This window comes from Acipenser ruthenus, chromosome 52, assembly GCF_902713425.1.
Source record: "Acipenser ruthenus chromosome 52, fAciRut3.2 maternal haplotype, whole genome shotgun sequence".
Classification (NCBI taxonomy): domain Eukaryota; kingdom Metazoa; phylum Chordata; class Actinopteri; order Acipenseriformes; family Acipenseridae; genus Acipenser; species Acipenser ruthenus.
The window spans coordinates 887,406-900,855 of NC_081240.1; the positions used below are offsets into that span (position 1 = coordinate 887,406).

Genomic DNA, 13,450 nt, shown 5'->3' on the forward strand with positions numbered 1-13,450 from the left:
ACACAGGATTATTTAAAGTCGTTCGTGACTCGCATGACTCTGAACAGGTCTGTGTTTCTCTCTCGTCATGAACCAGCTGCTGCCCAACCCAAGGAACTGCTTTGAAGACATTTACTTCCTGTGTCATGTGACCCGCAGCTCGCTTCAGCTACAGTGAAGAGGAGCGCTTGTGCGAGTCGATTTTATACTTCGTATTGTTGAGGATAGTGGATAATAAAACTATATCCATAATAATAATAATAATAATAATAATAATAATAATAACACACATAAATATAATACTAATAATCAGAGTTGAAAGTCAGCTGGTATGGCCCGGAACTGCGTACCGGCAAAACATCCTGTCAAGGTACTTCAATATTTCATCTTATCACAATGATAGGCTACATCATTTTTTCTTTATATTTTCCTTTTCGCTTCTTATTCTTCGTTGTTCGGTTATTATTGATGTTTAAGCAAAATAACTCGACGTCACGCAGGTTCCGGTCATGTGACTTATGATGTCAGAGTATGCTGACTGCCAAAGGGGCTTCCGCATACTTGTGAACATGGAGTCTGCAAAATAAGAGAGCTTTTGTAAACTGATATTTTCTAAAGACACAAGCATACAACTATTCCTCTATAATTTTGTGAAACTATTATTGTGTTAAATACGTAAGAACATAAGAAAGTTTCCAAACGAGAGGAGGCCCCCATTCAGCCCATCTTGCTCGTTTGGTTGTTAGTAGCTTATTGATCCCAGAATCTCATCAAGCAGCTTCTTGAAGGATCCCAGGGTGTCAGCTTCAACAACATTACTGGGGAGTTGGTTCCAGACCCTCACAATTCTCTGTGTAAAAAAGTGCCTCCTATTTTCTGTTCTGAATGCCCCTTTATCTAATATCCATTTGCGACCCCTGGTCCTTGTTTCTTTACCGCACAATACTGTTATTTTGGTTCTGCGTCAGTGACTTGGAGAAAAAGAACGTCTTATTTAGTTTTTCAGGGCAAATCGGGTAACCCTAACGACATGAACAGTGCAAGAAACTCAAGCTCTAATATAAATTTGGTCAGACACCAAAATCCAAGCAGAACAACTGGACAAAACACACAAAAAGATCATCGTTTTTTTTCCTATTAAGTGCTGTTGTAACTGTTAGTATTAACCTTTATATTTAAAGTTCAAAATGAATCATTCAAAATAAAACATAATCTTAATTGATACAATTTTTTTTAAAATACAATGCTCCCATGGCACTCAATTAGCAACACAGACGTTTCCAAAAACGAACACAGCATTTGAGTAACTGTGATAACAAGAAGCGGTCGGGATGATTTCAAACAGCATGAAAAGATAAGGGGCCAGTCTAAAGAAAGAGAAAGAAAAATGACATTTGAAGCACTGTACTCTTTAACAACGGACTTGTTTCAATTGTGTTGCAGAGGAGAAACACAGCTAACTGAGGAACGAGTGATTCAGTAGAGAGAGGCATGGACCCGACTCCAAGGAGAAGAAGAAGGAGTAAAGAGAATGACCCTCCTGATATGTCACAAGAGCCTGCCAGGTACTGAAAGTCTTTTCTTATTAGTTCACGGTGCGGCGGCATGCTGAATAATACCTTTACTAAGAAGCTGTTCAGGAATCCAAATCACTGAGCTGAGTCTCAAGCCCAGGGTTACAGTCCAGACCTCTCTGTGCTTTACAATACTTCCCTATGCTTTACTAGACCTCTCTGTGCTTTACAATACTTCCCTATGCTTTACTAGACCTCTCTGTGCTTTACAATGCTTCCCTATGCTTTACCTCACCTCTCTGTGCTTTACAATGCTTCCCTATGCTTTACCAGACCTCTCTGTGCTTTACAATGCTTCCCTATGCGTTACCAGACCTCTCTGTGCTTTACAATGCTTCCCTATGCTTTACCAGACCTCTCTGTGCTTTACAATGCTTCCCTATGCTTTAGCAGACCTCTCTGCTTTGCAATGCGTCCCTATGCTTTACCAGACCTATCTGTGCTTTACAATGCTCCCCTATGCTTTACAATGCTTCCCTATGCTTTACCAGACCTCTCAGTGCTTTACAATGCTTGCTTTACCAGACCTCTCTGTGCTTTACAATGCTTCCCTATGCTTTACCAGACCTCTCTGTGCTTTTCAATGCTTCCCTATGCTTTACCACACCTCTCTGTGCTTTACAATGCTTCCCTATGCTTTACCAGACCTCTCTGTGCTTTACAATGCTTCACTAAGCTTTAGCAGACCTCTCTGTGCTTTACAATGCTTCCCTATGCTTTACCAGACCTCTCTGTGCTTTACAATGCTTCCCTATGCTTTACCAGACCTCTTTCTCTCTCATTCCCCTCTTTCTTTCTCATTCTCATTTGAAAAACCATGTTAATGAGTATTAAGAAATGAGAAAAAGTCAGTCTATCACGTTAATTTTTTTTATTAAATCACATTACTAAAATCTGAAATATTAAACATTTTATGGAAATCAAAAAACAAAAACACACACACAATAAAGCAAACTTAAGTTCACTTTTTTAAAAACTGTTACAGCACTGACTATTGGATGCCATTTTTTAAAATATATATAAAACATATTAAATCTTAAAAAAGAAATTAAATACAGTTACTTCATATGAAATCCATTCGTTGCTAAAAACAAATAATTCACCTCGTTTCGCTCTGCAGGTGGCGCCGTTTTACCCCCTAACTTTCATCCAAAGTTGTGTCAGATTGAACATTCCCTTCACCCGAGGAGTGGAGAGGACAGACAGGGAGTTCAATACAAAGGGTTTCTTACAACACAAAACAGTCTAGTTCAGCTGGCAGATTGTTACAGAGGAACCAGAACCCCAAAGCCCAAACCCAGGATAGAGCGGCTCAGTGAATGTGGTTTGGAATCTGTGCAAGAGGGTCATTGTGTCAGAGACGCCATAAAAGGACAGCGTGCCAGCATTAAAGTCCAGATACACTCCTATTCTGGGGGAGCGGGGGGCAGTTATTGCAGTTTTATTGTTATTGTGCCGGGCAGTGTAACTGGAGTCAGAGCAGCGCAAACTCCAGGACTTGTCATTGCATCCAAGGCCACAGAAACGATCCCCTCCTTTCCTGCTGATTCCTTTATATGTGACTCCTATAGAAGCTTCTCCCCCACTGCACTCAATCTCCCAGTAACAGCGAGTCCCAGACAAACCCTCTCTGCAAAGCACTTGGGGCCAGCGATCAAATCTCTCTGGGTGATGAGGATATCTCTGGGTCTCTCCCCATGTCACCTTTCTGTTCCCTTCAGACAGAGAGAGCTCTTCATACACTGTGTTGGGGTCCAGTGTGAGCTGACAGGAATCTGATTGAAGAGAAGAGGACGGGTAGAGGAGAGACGGTTAGAAAAGTCAAATCACTGAGAAAATCAACAGTCATTGTCTGCTGCATCCTCACATCCTGTTTATGGAAGGTGTGTGTGTTGTTTTAATTATTTTTTTTAATACATTTTGACCACTTTTTTAAACATTTAAATTTCATTCCCTGCCTCAAGATGGCTTCCCACGGACCGGCATGGACCTCTCAGAACTACATTTCCCATCATCCTCCTGCTCACTGGTAATTCCATCTCAATTACATATGTGAGCAGGAGGATGATGGGAAATGTAGTTCTGAGAGGTCCATGCGGGTACATGGGAAGCTATCTTTAAACCCTCATGATTGTTTTGTTCATTATAATTCCTCGATCTTATCAAATTTCTTCAATTGGAACCAATCAAATGCAGCTCTGCATACAATTACAGTTCACTTAATGTTCCTACAGGGTATGTGTTGCCATTTTCCCCACTCAGACCCCTTGCTTACTAAATATCTTCAATAGAATATCATCCACTCTTCAAATATCTGTCTAATATTTTAATGAGCAATCCATCCCACAAGTGCAGTGATACTGCAATATACATTTACTACCAGCACAGGATGACTGGGAGGGATAGCTGTTCATTTTACCCCACAACTGTGTGGAGTAGTGGTTAGGGCTCTGGACTCTTGACCGGAGGGTTGTGGGTTCAATCCCCAGTGGGGGACACTGCTGTTGTACCCTTGAGCAAGGTACTTTATCTAGATTGCTCCAGTAAAAACCCAACTGTATAAATGGGTAATTGTATGTAAAAATAATGTGACATCTGTATAATGTGATATCTTGTAATAATTGTAAGTTGCCCTGGATAAGGGCGTCTGCTAAGAAATAAATAAATAATAACTGGTTTCACATGCATTGTACATGTATTAAAAGATGGGATGATTATCTATTCAGGGATACCAAGATATTTAGGGAGAGAAAGGTCTGAGTGAAAAAACAGGCAACAAATGCCCCTCCCCCAGTCATTCTGCATGTATTCATCTGAACCAATACTTGTTGGAGAGGAGTGTAGATTAATGGCTTCACAATTACTAATAAATAATAATAATTGCTGCTTTCAAGCTCCACCCCTCCCTCTTCTGTAGTGTTAGCTCTTCTCACAATGGAGTGACACATCTTTCAATCAAATGTTTCAGTGAAAACAGACTTACATTTTATAAACTCAGCTCTGTTCCTTGACTCTGGAGCCTGCAGTCTGTAAACTGCAACTTTATTCACTGGGCAGAAAAGAGAGAGAGAGAGAGAAATAGAATTGAAACATGTGGATTAATACACAACACACACAAGACTCCAAACAGCAATCTGAAAAGAAACAAGGCTTATTCACGGCATTTCAGGATGTAAAAATCCGTACTTCAAGATGTTCATGATTACAATGAATATGTATTCCTTCCGTATCGGTGCAGCAGCCAAAGTCAATGTGAACACGTCTGCCACTGCACTGGAGTCTTGTGTTCCTTCCTCTCCATCACATATCTTTGCCCAACAGTACAGTGTACATATTAGGACACCCTTGTGCATCAAACATACAGCAGTCATTGCCTGCTCCAACCTCAAATCACTCCATCTTCCCTGCTTCATCAGTCCTTGTTCCATCCTTCCTGCTCCCTTCTACCTCCTCCCTCCTACCACCTCCCTGCTCCCTCCTGCATGCACCTTTCTCCCTCCAGTCTGCTTCATCACTCCCTGCTCCCTCCTCCATGTTGCCTCCTCCCACATACATGCTCCCTCCTCCTTGCTCACTCTTTCATGCTCCCTCCTCACTGCTGTCTGTTCCAGTCTTCATGCTCCCTTCTCTCTGCTCCCTCCTCCCTGTTGCCTCCTTCCTGTCTCCTCCCTGCTCTAACCTTCATGCTCCCTCCTCCCACCTGCCTGCTCCCTCCTCCCTCCTCCATCCTCCCTGCTCCCTCCTCCATCCTGCCTGCTCCCTCCTCCATCCTCCCTGCTCCCTCCTCCATCCTCCCTGCTCTCTCCTCCCTTCTCCACAAGTAATCAGACGGGTTTTTTTTGCTGTTTTGGGGCGATCAGCCAATAATACAACCGTTTCCACCCTTTCTGCGTTTTCATTGGTCAGATTATATGTCAGTCACACAGCCTGACGAACCTGCTGAATGTGAGCTGAAGCAATCATGAAACGTCATCACTGAGAACCGCAGTGGAACGTTATTATAGTTTAAAAAATAATGTTTACACACACACACACACAACTAATAGAAATAATATGTTTTTATATTTTTGATAACTACAACTAAATAATAATAATAATAATAATAATAATTTCTGAATCTTTTTTTTTCTTCTGTAATTTCAAGTTGAAATCAAGTTTAAGGATGCCATCAACACTGTATTGCTGCGGCGGGTCCTCAATATTCCCTCCTACCTCCTCCTAATAATAATAATAATAATAATAATAATAATAATAATAATAATAATTATAGGTGTTAGACTTATGGAGCGCCGTTTCAAACCCAGAGATACCAAAGCGCTGGGATGTGAATCTGCCCTCACAGCAACGAACATATATAGACATGTTTTATTTTTAATATCTCTTTATACATTATTCAGCTTCGTGTGATTCTTATTCTTCAGCAGCGTACTGTAAGGTGTCTGTACGGGTATGTTATTAATGTAGTTATAACGTTATATTAAACAGCAGCACATCCCACAATCCTCTCGGGAGCGCTTGATAAAGAAACCCGTCCAGCCCTCCCTGATCAATCCAAGAGAAACCCGCGTTTCCAACATCGGAACCACCTCGGCAACAGCCGCTCCGCATCCCATCTGAGGACAGAGCTGCATTTCCATGAGGGAGTCACCGCGAACATGGAGAAACCGGACACCCGAAAAATCACCCGGACCCACACCAACGGGCTTTGAAATACACTCTGATTCGGACTGAAGGGAATCCACTTCACACAAAAAGGGTTCACATAAATGTTAGCAAACACAACCACCCTCAGAACAAACCGGTGAACACAGAAATGGCAAAATAGAAATGTGAAAGCGCGTCATTTTAACACGCTCCCTAACAATTGCCACGGAAACCCTGACGACAAAAAAACAAAACAAAAACAAAACAGGAATGTCACTCTGCACAGAAGAAGAATTCAGCTCCACAACACCGGAAAAACTACAGGAAACGTCAGCTTATTATCAGAAGAGTTTCTTTTTTAAAATGTATTTTTATTTATTTATTTTTTAAAGGGGTTGATACCCATTTCGTGTTTGAAAGGGAACGGGCTGTTTTTAAGTTACAAGTTCAAAGTGTTCTCTTTGGTTGCAGTCTCGTATCACTCCTAGTACAGACCACAGCAATCGCGGTTTTCTCTGTACTGTCTCACACAATGCAAACCTTATTTTAAACTGTGTTCACGTTATCAAAGTTGTTGCTATTTTAAATACAATTCTTTATGGAATTCAGCAGAGATTATAAAAATATTGCATGGGGCAGTGTGTGTGTGTGTGTGTGTGTGTGAGATACATGAGCATGTAATGCCTGGATAACCCCCTCGGTGTGCATTACATTCTCATATCACACACCACCCCATGCTGTATTCTATAGATTTTGTTACAGCTCCTTTCTGTCCTTCCATTTCTACATAAACTCTGAAATTAAAACGCATCAGTTCAATTACATATTATTACTTCACACAGTAAACACACTATAAAACTACTAACATGTTTGCAAAAAATAACCCAGCTGCTTAGTACTGTGTGATGTGAAGTACTAATTAGCCAGGTTATTATCATCAAGTATCCTAAGTTAATGCTGCCATGTATTCCCCAGTGTGGGGGGAGTAAGCCTGTCATATCTGATCCTGTAAGATACGATCCCCTCTATTAATACAGAGCCTGTCATATCTGATCCTGTAAGATACGATCCCCTCTATTAATACAGAGCCTGTCATATCTGATCCTGTAAGATACGATCCTCTCTATTAATACAGAGCCTGTCATATCTGATCCTGTAAGATACGACCCCCTCTATTAATACAGAGCCTGTCATATCTGATCCTGTAAGATACGATCCCCTCTATTAATACAGAGCCTGTCATATCTGATCCTGTAAGATACGACCCCCTCTATTAATACAGAGCCTGTCATATCTGATCCTGTAAGATACGATGCCCTCTATTAATACAGAGCCTGTCATATCTGATCCTGTAAAATACGATCCCCTCTATTAATACAGACGTGAAGGACTGCTGTGCTGTAAGTATTTCATCTTGGGTTGTCTGTCGGGACTGTACTATAAAATAACATTTGCTTACTAAGGTGGATGCACATTAGTTTGTATTAGAAGCTGGATTGAGGTTGCAGTCTCTTCGGGGGTGTCCTGTACATAGCCAGAGTTGCGTGTTTGTGTTTAATATACAGGCAATGCACAACCAGGGTTGAGGCAATTCCTTTTTAAAAGCAATTCCTTCAAAGGAATTGGAATTGATATTTTAGAGACATTATAATAATTAACTGTTCCCTACCTGCTCCCACCTCCATCCTCCCTAATCCTTGCTCCCTCCTCCCTCTTCCATTCTGTCCTTCATGCTCCATGCTCACTCCTCCATGCTCTCTCCTTCCTGCTTCCTCCTCTCTGCTCCCTCCTCCATTTACCCTCCTCCCTGCTCATTCCTCCCTTCTGCAATATTCATATAGCCAACAATCTGCAAGAGGTCTTTATTAATGTCTTGCAAGTCCTGTCCCTCCTCAAGCCATGGCTTATTTGAGAAATCTCTACTAAAGGAATCTATTTCACACCAACCTGTTGTGGTTATTTTGACTAATTCCCCCTTGCAGAAGTCCTCAATATGGTCTTTAAGTTCAGATACAGCTTTCCTCACAGCCCCAAAAGAGATGTCTGTATTGACAGTAACGCTGGGTAAGTCTCCAGCTTCAGGAGGGGCACAGAGAGACTGGAAATTCTACAACAGGAAAGTGGAGAAAAGGAGTTTTCAGTGAAACAGAATGGGGTCCAAAACATTCCTGGGGAAAAGCAAGGATTCATTCAATTGGAGAGGTCTGTCTGAAACCGTCCCAGTTATGGACTTGAGATTTTCTAACAAGCAGCGATGTTACCTGTAGAAAATGGATGTGATCCTCTGTCACTGAAAGCTGTTTCAGCTCAGTGTTTCTCCTCCTTAGCTCAGCAATCTCCTGCTCCAGTTTCTTCATGCGTCCTTCAGCCTGATTCACTGCAGCCTTCTTGTTAGCTCCAATCAGCTCAATAACCTTAGTGTGGATCTTCTCAATGGATCGGATCAGCTTAGTAAAGATCTTCTCACTTTCCTTTATTTCTATGCATGCAGATCTCTGAGTGAAGGAACACAGTAGAGGAGACATGGTTAGAATTGATATCAAAAACACATCAGGCATAGACAGTAAACTTCTGTAGATGTGTTCCAGTCCATCTGTTAATAATAATAATAATAATAATAATAATAATAATAATACCCCCCTCTTGTCAATACCCACTTTTAGTGACTCCACAGCCTGTTTCAGATCCTCCACTTGTTTCAGTCTCTCCTGGATTCTCTGTTGTATTTCTGTCTGTGTCTCTCCCAGCTGCTTCTGTGTAGAAACACAGTGACACAGTGACATTTCTGATGGGGCATTGAGTGATATCCTGTCACACCCAACACAGGTCTGTTTAAGTATGCTATTGAACCTGACAGAATAATTTAGTTTATATATATTTTCTATTTTCTTGTCCCCTTACCTCTTTACAATGTTTGCAATAATTATCAGTTGTTCTTGAATATATTTTGCTGTTCAGTTCTAGTTGCATGCCATAGACATCTGCAGCACAGGCTAGATCAGTCAACATGTGTGTATAGTAGTAAGATACAGCACCATCTAGTGCACAGCTGCCAGCAATACAAAAGGACACTTGATCCACAGTAGCTGTCCACTAGATGGTACTGTTTCATACTAGTAACATTGAATGATGGCTGATCTAGCATGTGTTACATGTTTGTTTTGTTAAGCACCTAGGAAACTGAAGCAGCTTTCTCTTTAATGGATATTTAGGATTTCTGATTTAGGGTTTTAACCGATAAACACAGATAAAACAAACCTGATCCAAACAAAAATGAAATTGGTGTATACGCAATAAACACTGTTAAAACACTGGGCATGGTTACTCAATTCACGTTGACTTCATCCCTTTCCATGTGAAAAAATACAATAAAATAACATAAAAACAACCTTTTCCAGTATCTGTCAGTCAGTACATTAAACTAATGTTTTCGGAAAACTGTATCAGAAAACTGATTTTCTCAAAACGTCACTTTTCTGTGTTTACATGAATAACGATAGAAAGTCTGATTAAAATTAAACTGTATACATGGATTGAAGTTTTCGGAAAATGCAGGATATTTTCGCATGCAAAGTACTGTAGTACCCTAAGTACGATTTGAACAGACCGGACATTTTTTTCTGTGAAAGAACGGAGACCAATCCAATATGTGCTTTATTGAAGTGTCGGGTCTTAAATTCAAAGATTACTATCCTATACCTCTATTCAGATTCCCCACAATGTGCAGTCAGCCTTTCCAACAGCTCATCCTGTTCTATATTACCAGTTTCTTTTGCAGACATTATTTTAAATTATCACCTCATTTTAAAGCTGGAAAACATGTGCTGCTTCAGTAACAAATATATACAGACAAATATTACTTTATCCCTAACATTATTATTATTATTATTATTATTATTATTATTATTATTATTATTATTATTTATTTCTTAGCAGACGCCCTTACCCAGGGCGACTTACAGTCGTAAACAAAAATACATTTCAAGAATCACAGTACAGGTATTAATACAATTAAGCGCAAGATAAATACAATGACTTCGGTTCTAGCAAGTACAAGTATATGACAAAATAAGAATCAACAGAGCAAATGGATCCATGCAGACTGACTACAGATTATTATTATTTTCCCTGTTTTCTAAAACCACGTGCAGGAATGAAGGTCAGAGTTTGCACACGTGCAGTACGCTGTCTGAATAAGTTTTCCTAGAAGTGCCTTTACATGATATACATTTGGGTCGTTTTCGGAATTGAATTGGAAATTTCGAGGTGCTGTTTTCCGAAAACTGACGTAAGGAATATTCCGATACATTTTCCGAAAAATGTGTTTACATGGCTTTTGATATCGGAATTAGAAAACTTTCCGAAAAATATCGGAATTCTTATGCTCATGTAAATGCACTGATTGACTCGTTCTGAATAGTTTAAACTGATTTAAATACTTAAATATGTAAATACTTTAAATGAAGCAAATTCCTGCATTTCTATTGGAGGATTGCAAGATTACAATTAGAAACAGAGGATTGTTCTCGTAGGATTTAAAGTTGTATTACAGTTCAATAGGGAGGATTCACACACTCGTGGAATTTAAAACAGAATTGAAAATTGTGGCGAAATGGATTTGAGTTACGCTCTCTACTGACTTCATAATTAAAATAAAGAAAATATTTCTACAAAAAGATGAACACTTTACCAATAAAAACAATCCGTCTAAGCAAAACACACCTCTTAATGTGGGCAGACTGGCAAGAACGGCATGGCACGGGCACAGCAGCTCTGCCAGTGCAGATAGATGCGTATGTGTCACTTTTAAAGGCACGGGCACAGCAGCTCTGCCAGTGCAGATAGATGCGTATGTGTCACTTTTAAAGGCATGGGCACAGCAGCTCTGCCAGTGCAGATAGATGCGTATGTGTCACTTTTAAAGGCACGGGCACAGCAGCTCTGCCAGTGCAGATAGATGCGTATGTGTCACTTTTAAAGGCACGGGCACAGCAGCTCTGCCAGTGCAGCTAGATGCGTATGTGTCACTTTTAAAGGCACGGGCACAGCAGCTCTGCCAGTGCAGATAGATGCGTATGTGTCACTTTTAAAGGCATGGGCACAGCAGCTCTGCCAGTGCAGATAGATGCGTATGTGTCAGTTTTAAAGGCATGGGCACAGCAGCTCTGCCAGTACAGATAGATGTGTATGTGTCACTTTTAAAGGCATGGGTTTTGTTTACTATATCTCAAAACACAATTATTAAAGTCTCGTTTAAAATGTGATGTATTAGTTTATTAAGAAGATATTATGATTCCTGTGCTGCAATCATTGTTTCAATATATTAAAGAGGCCCTGCATCATAGAGGCAGCACTGGGTGAAGCTCGCTCCATCCTCCGGCTGCAGCACCAATTTTCCAAGTGAGGATCATATTTCCACCACATCACTACAAACACAAGCATGGCTGGCTCTTGGTTTAATGAAATTAATAAACACCGAAAAACAGAAGCCCTGTGAATATTGTATATCATATTAATCTTATATATTGTATATCATATTAATCTTGTATATTGTATATCATATTAATCTTGTATATTGAATATCATATTAATCTTGTATATTGCGTATCATATTAATCTTGTATGTTGAATATCATATTAATCTTGTTTTTTTATTTTTTTGACTTTACTGGGAATGTTATTTTTAAACAGTTTTACCAATTAAAATATAATATCTTAAACAATGAAACTGATCAATTTATTAAGTCACAAGATACATATAAAAAACACAGGAATATAAATCATGCTAATTTTACACTACAAATTCCAATGCACCACAAAACAGCTGAACAAATCCTTCTTACCCTGTGAGGCAGGGCTGAGGTCCTGCACGTGTAAATAGTGTGTTTTTTTTATTGTAAATAATGTTTTTGATGATCAAGTTTGTGCTAGATATGGCAGGGTATATTCAAATCCAGGTGTGGAATGTGGCCAGGTGTTAATCGATTAATTGATTATCTCTTAGCCCTGGCCACATGCCTTTAAAAAGGGTCTGAAAAGCCAGTTTCTTGGTTCTACAAGCAGGGATACAGACTGTCTGGGAAGGAGAGTGTTGCTGTAGGATCCTCACGACTGTGTGTGTTAACCAGGGTGAGAAAAACACAAGAGGAAAAATGTATCTCGGATCACTGTGTGAGTTAACCAGGATCGCTAGCACTGGAAGGAATAGGGATGTTTTAGGGGATTTTAATCCCACCCAAGTCTAGAGAGGAGATGTCAGGGAGACTGTTCCTGGAGCGGGACCTCCTTTCTTGTTTGGTCAACTTTTATTTTCTAGTTGTTTTCGAGCAGTGTTTTGTTTTGAATGTTTTGTGTTTTTCTATCAAAGAAAACCTCCTGTGTCTCTCCTGTCAATCAGCGATAGACACACCCGTAACAACACCCCTGTTACACCCTGAAATACATTGTAGTACATCATAGTTTAGATAGAGCAATTAAAAAACTAGGGCTCTTTAAATAGCTCTTAATATACAATTAAAATCTGATCTAATGTGAAACTGTATAGCCTAGTAAACAGACATGTTAAATATCCCTGGGAATTCTTATCTTCTAGGATAGCTACAAGGAAATGGTTCAAACCCTTACCTGTTTCACACTCCTTTCCTTCTTAGCTGAGACTGTATTATGGCTCTTGTGTTCATCTTGTGTACACAACAAACAAATACACGTCTGATCGGTTCTACAGAAGACCTCTAAAACTCGTTGGTGTTCAGCACAAAGCTTCTGCTCCAGATTTCCAATTGCATTGATCAGCTTGTGCCTCTTGAAAGCAGCCCCCTCATAGTGTGTCTTCACGTGTGTTTCGCAGTAAGAGGCCAGGCACGTCAAACAGGATTTCACAGCTTTGAACTTTCTCCCAGTGCAGAAATCACACGGCACATCTCCAGGTCCAGCATAACTTTGAGCAGGAGGAGGACTGAGTCCTGTCTTCTTTAATTCCTCCACAAGTTCGGCCAGCATGGTGTTTCTGCGCAGAACAGGCCTTGGGGTAAAGGCCTCTCTGCACTGTGGGCAGCTGTAGACACCTCTATGATCAGTCTGATCCCAGCAGTTCTTAATACACCTTTTACAGTAACTGTGTCCACATGGAATAGCGACTGGGTCTTTCAATAGCTCCAGACATACTGGACAGCTGAACCGAACCTCTGACCATACTTTTGAAGCCATCTTGCTGCAGTGAGACAGAGAGACTGACGATTTCACAAGAAATGAAA

General features: G+C 40.3%; 1 protein-coding gene across 2 annotated transcripts in view; it reads right to left on the reverse strand.

The window, feature by feature from the left end:
• LOC117965748 (tripartite motif-containing protein 16-like) overlaps positions 1-13,450 on the reverse strand; it is a 30,565-nt gene extending 17,115 nt beyond the window's left edge. The window contains exons 1-6 of one of the 2 annotated variants that reach the window (XM_059016208.1): positions 12,822-13,450; positions 8,855-8,950; positions 8,459-8,692; positions 8,145-8,304; positions 4,537-4,602; positions 2,410-3,328 (exon numbers count right to left, since the gene is read on the reverse strand). In XM_059016208.1, the coding sequence (XP_058872191.1) occupies positions 2,799-3,328; positions 4,537-4,602; positions 8,145-8,304; positions 8,459-8,692; positions 8,855-8,950; positions 12,822-13,403 (1,668 nt within the window). In that variant the 5' untranslated portion in view covers positions 13,404-13,450 and the 3' untranslated portion in view covers positions 2,410-2,798. Of the gene's footprint in view, positions 1-2,409; positions 3,329-4,536; positions 4,603-8,144; positions 8,305-8,458; positions 8,693-8,854; positions 8,951-12,821 lie in introns of those variants that run through there. The other variant, XM_059016210.1, reaches the window with a different exon arrangement.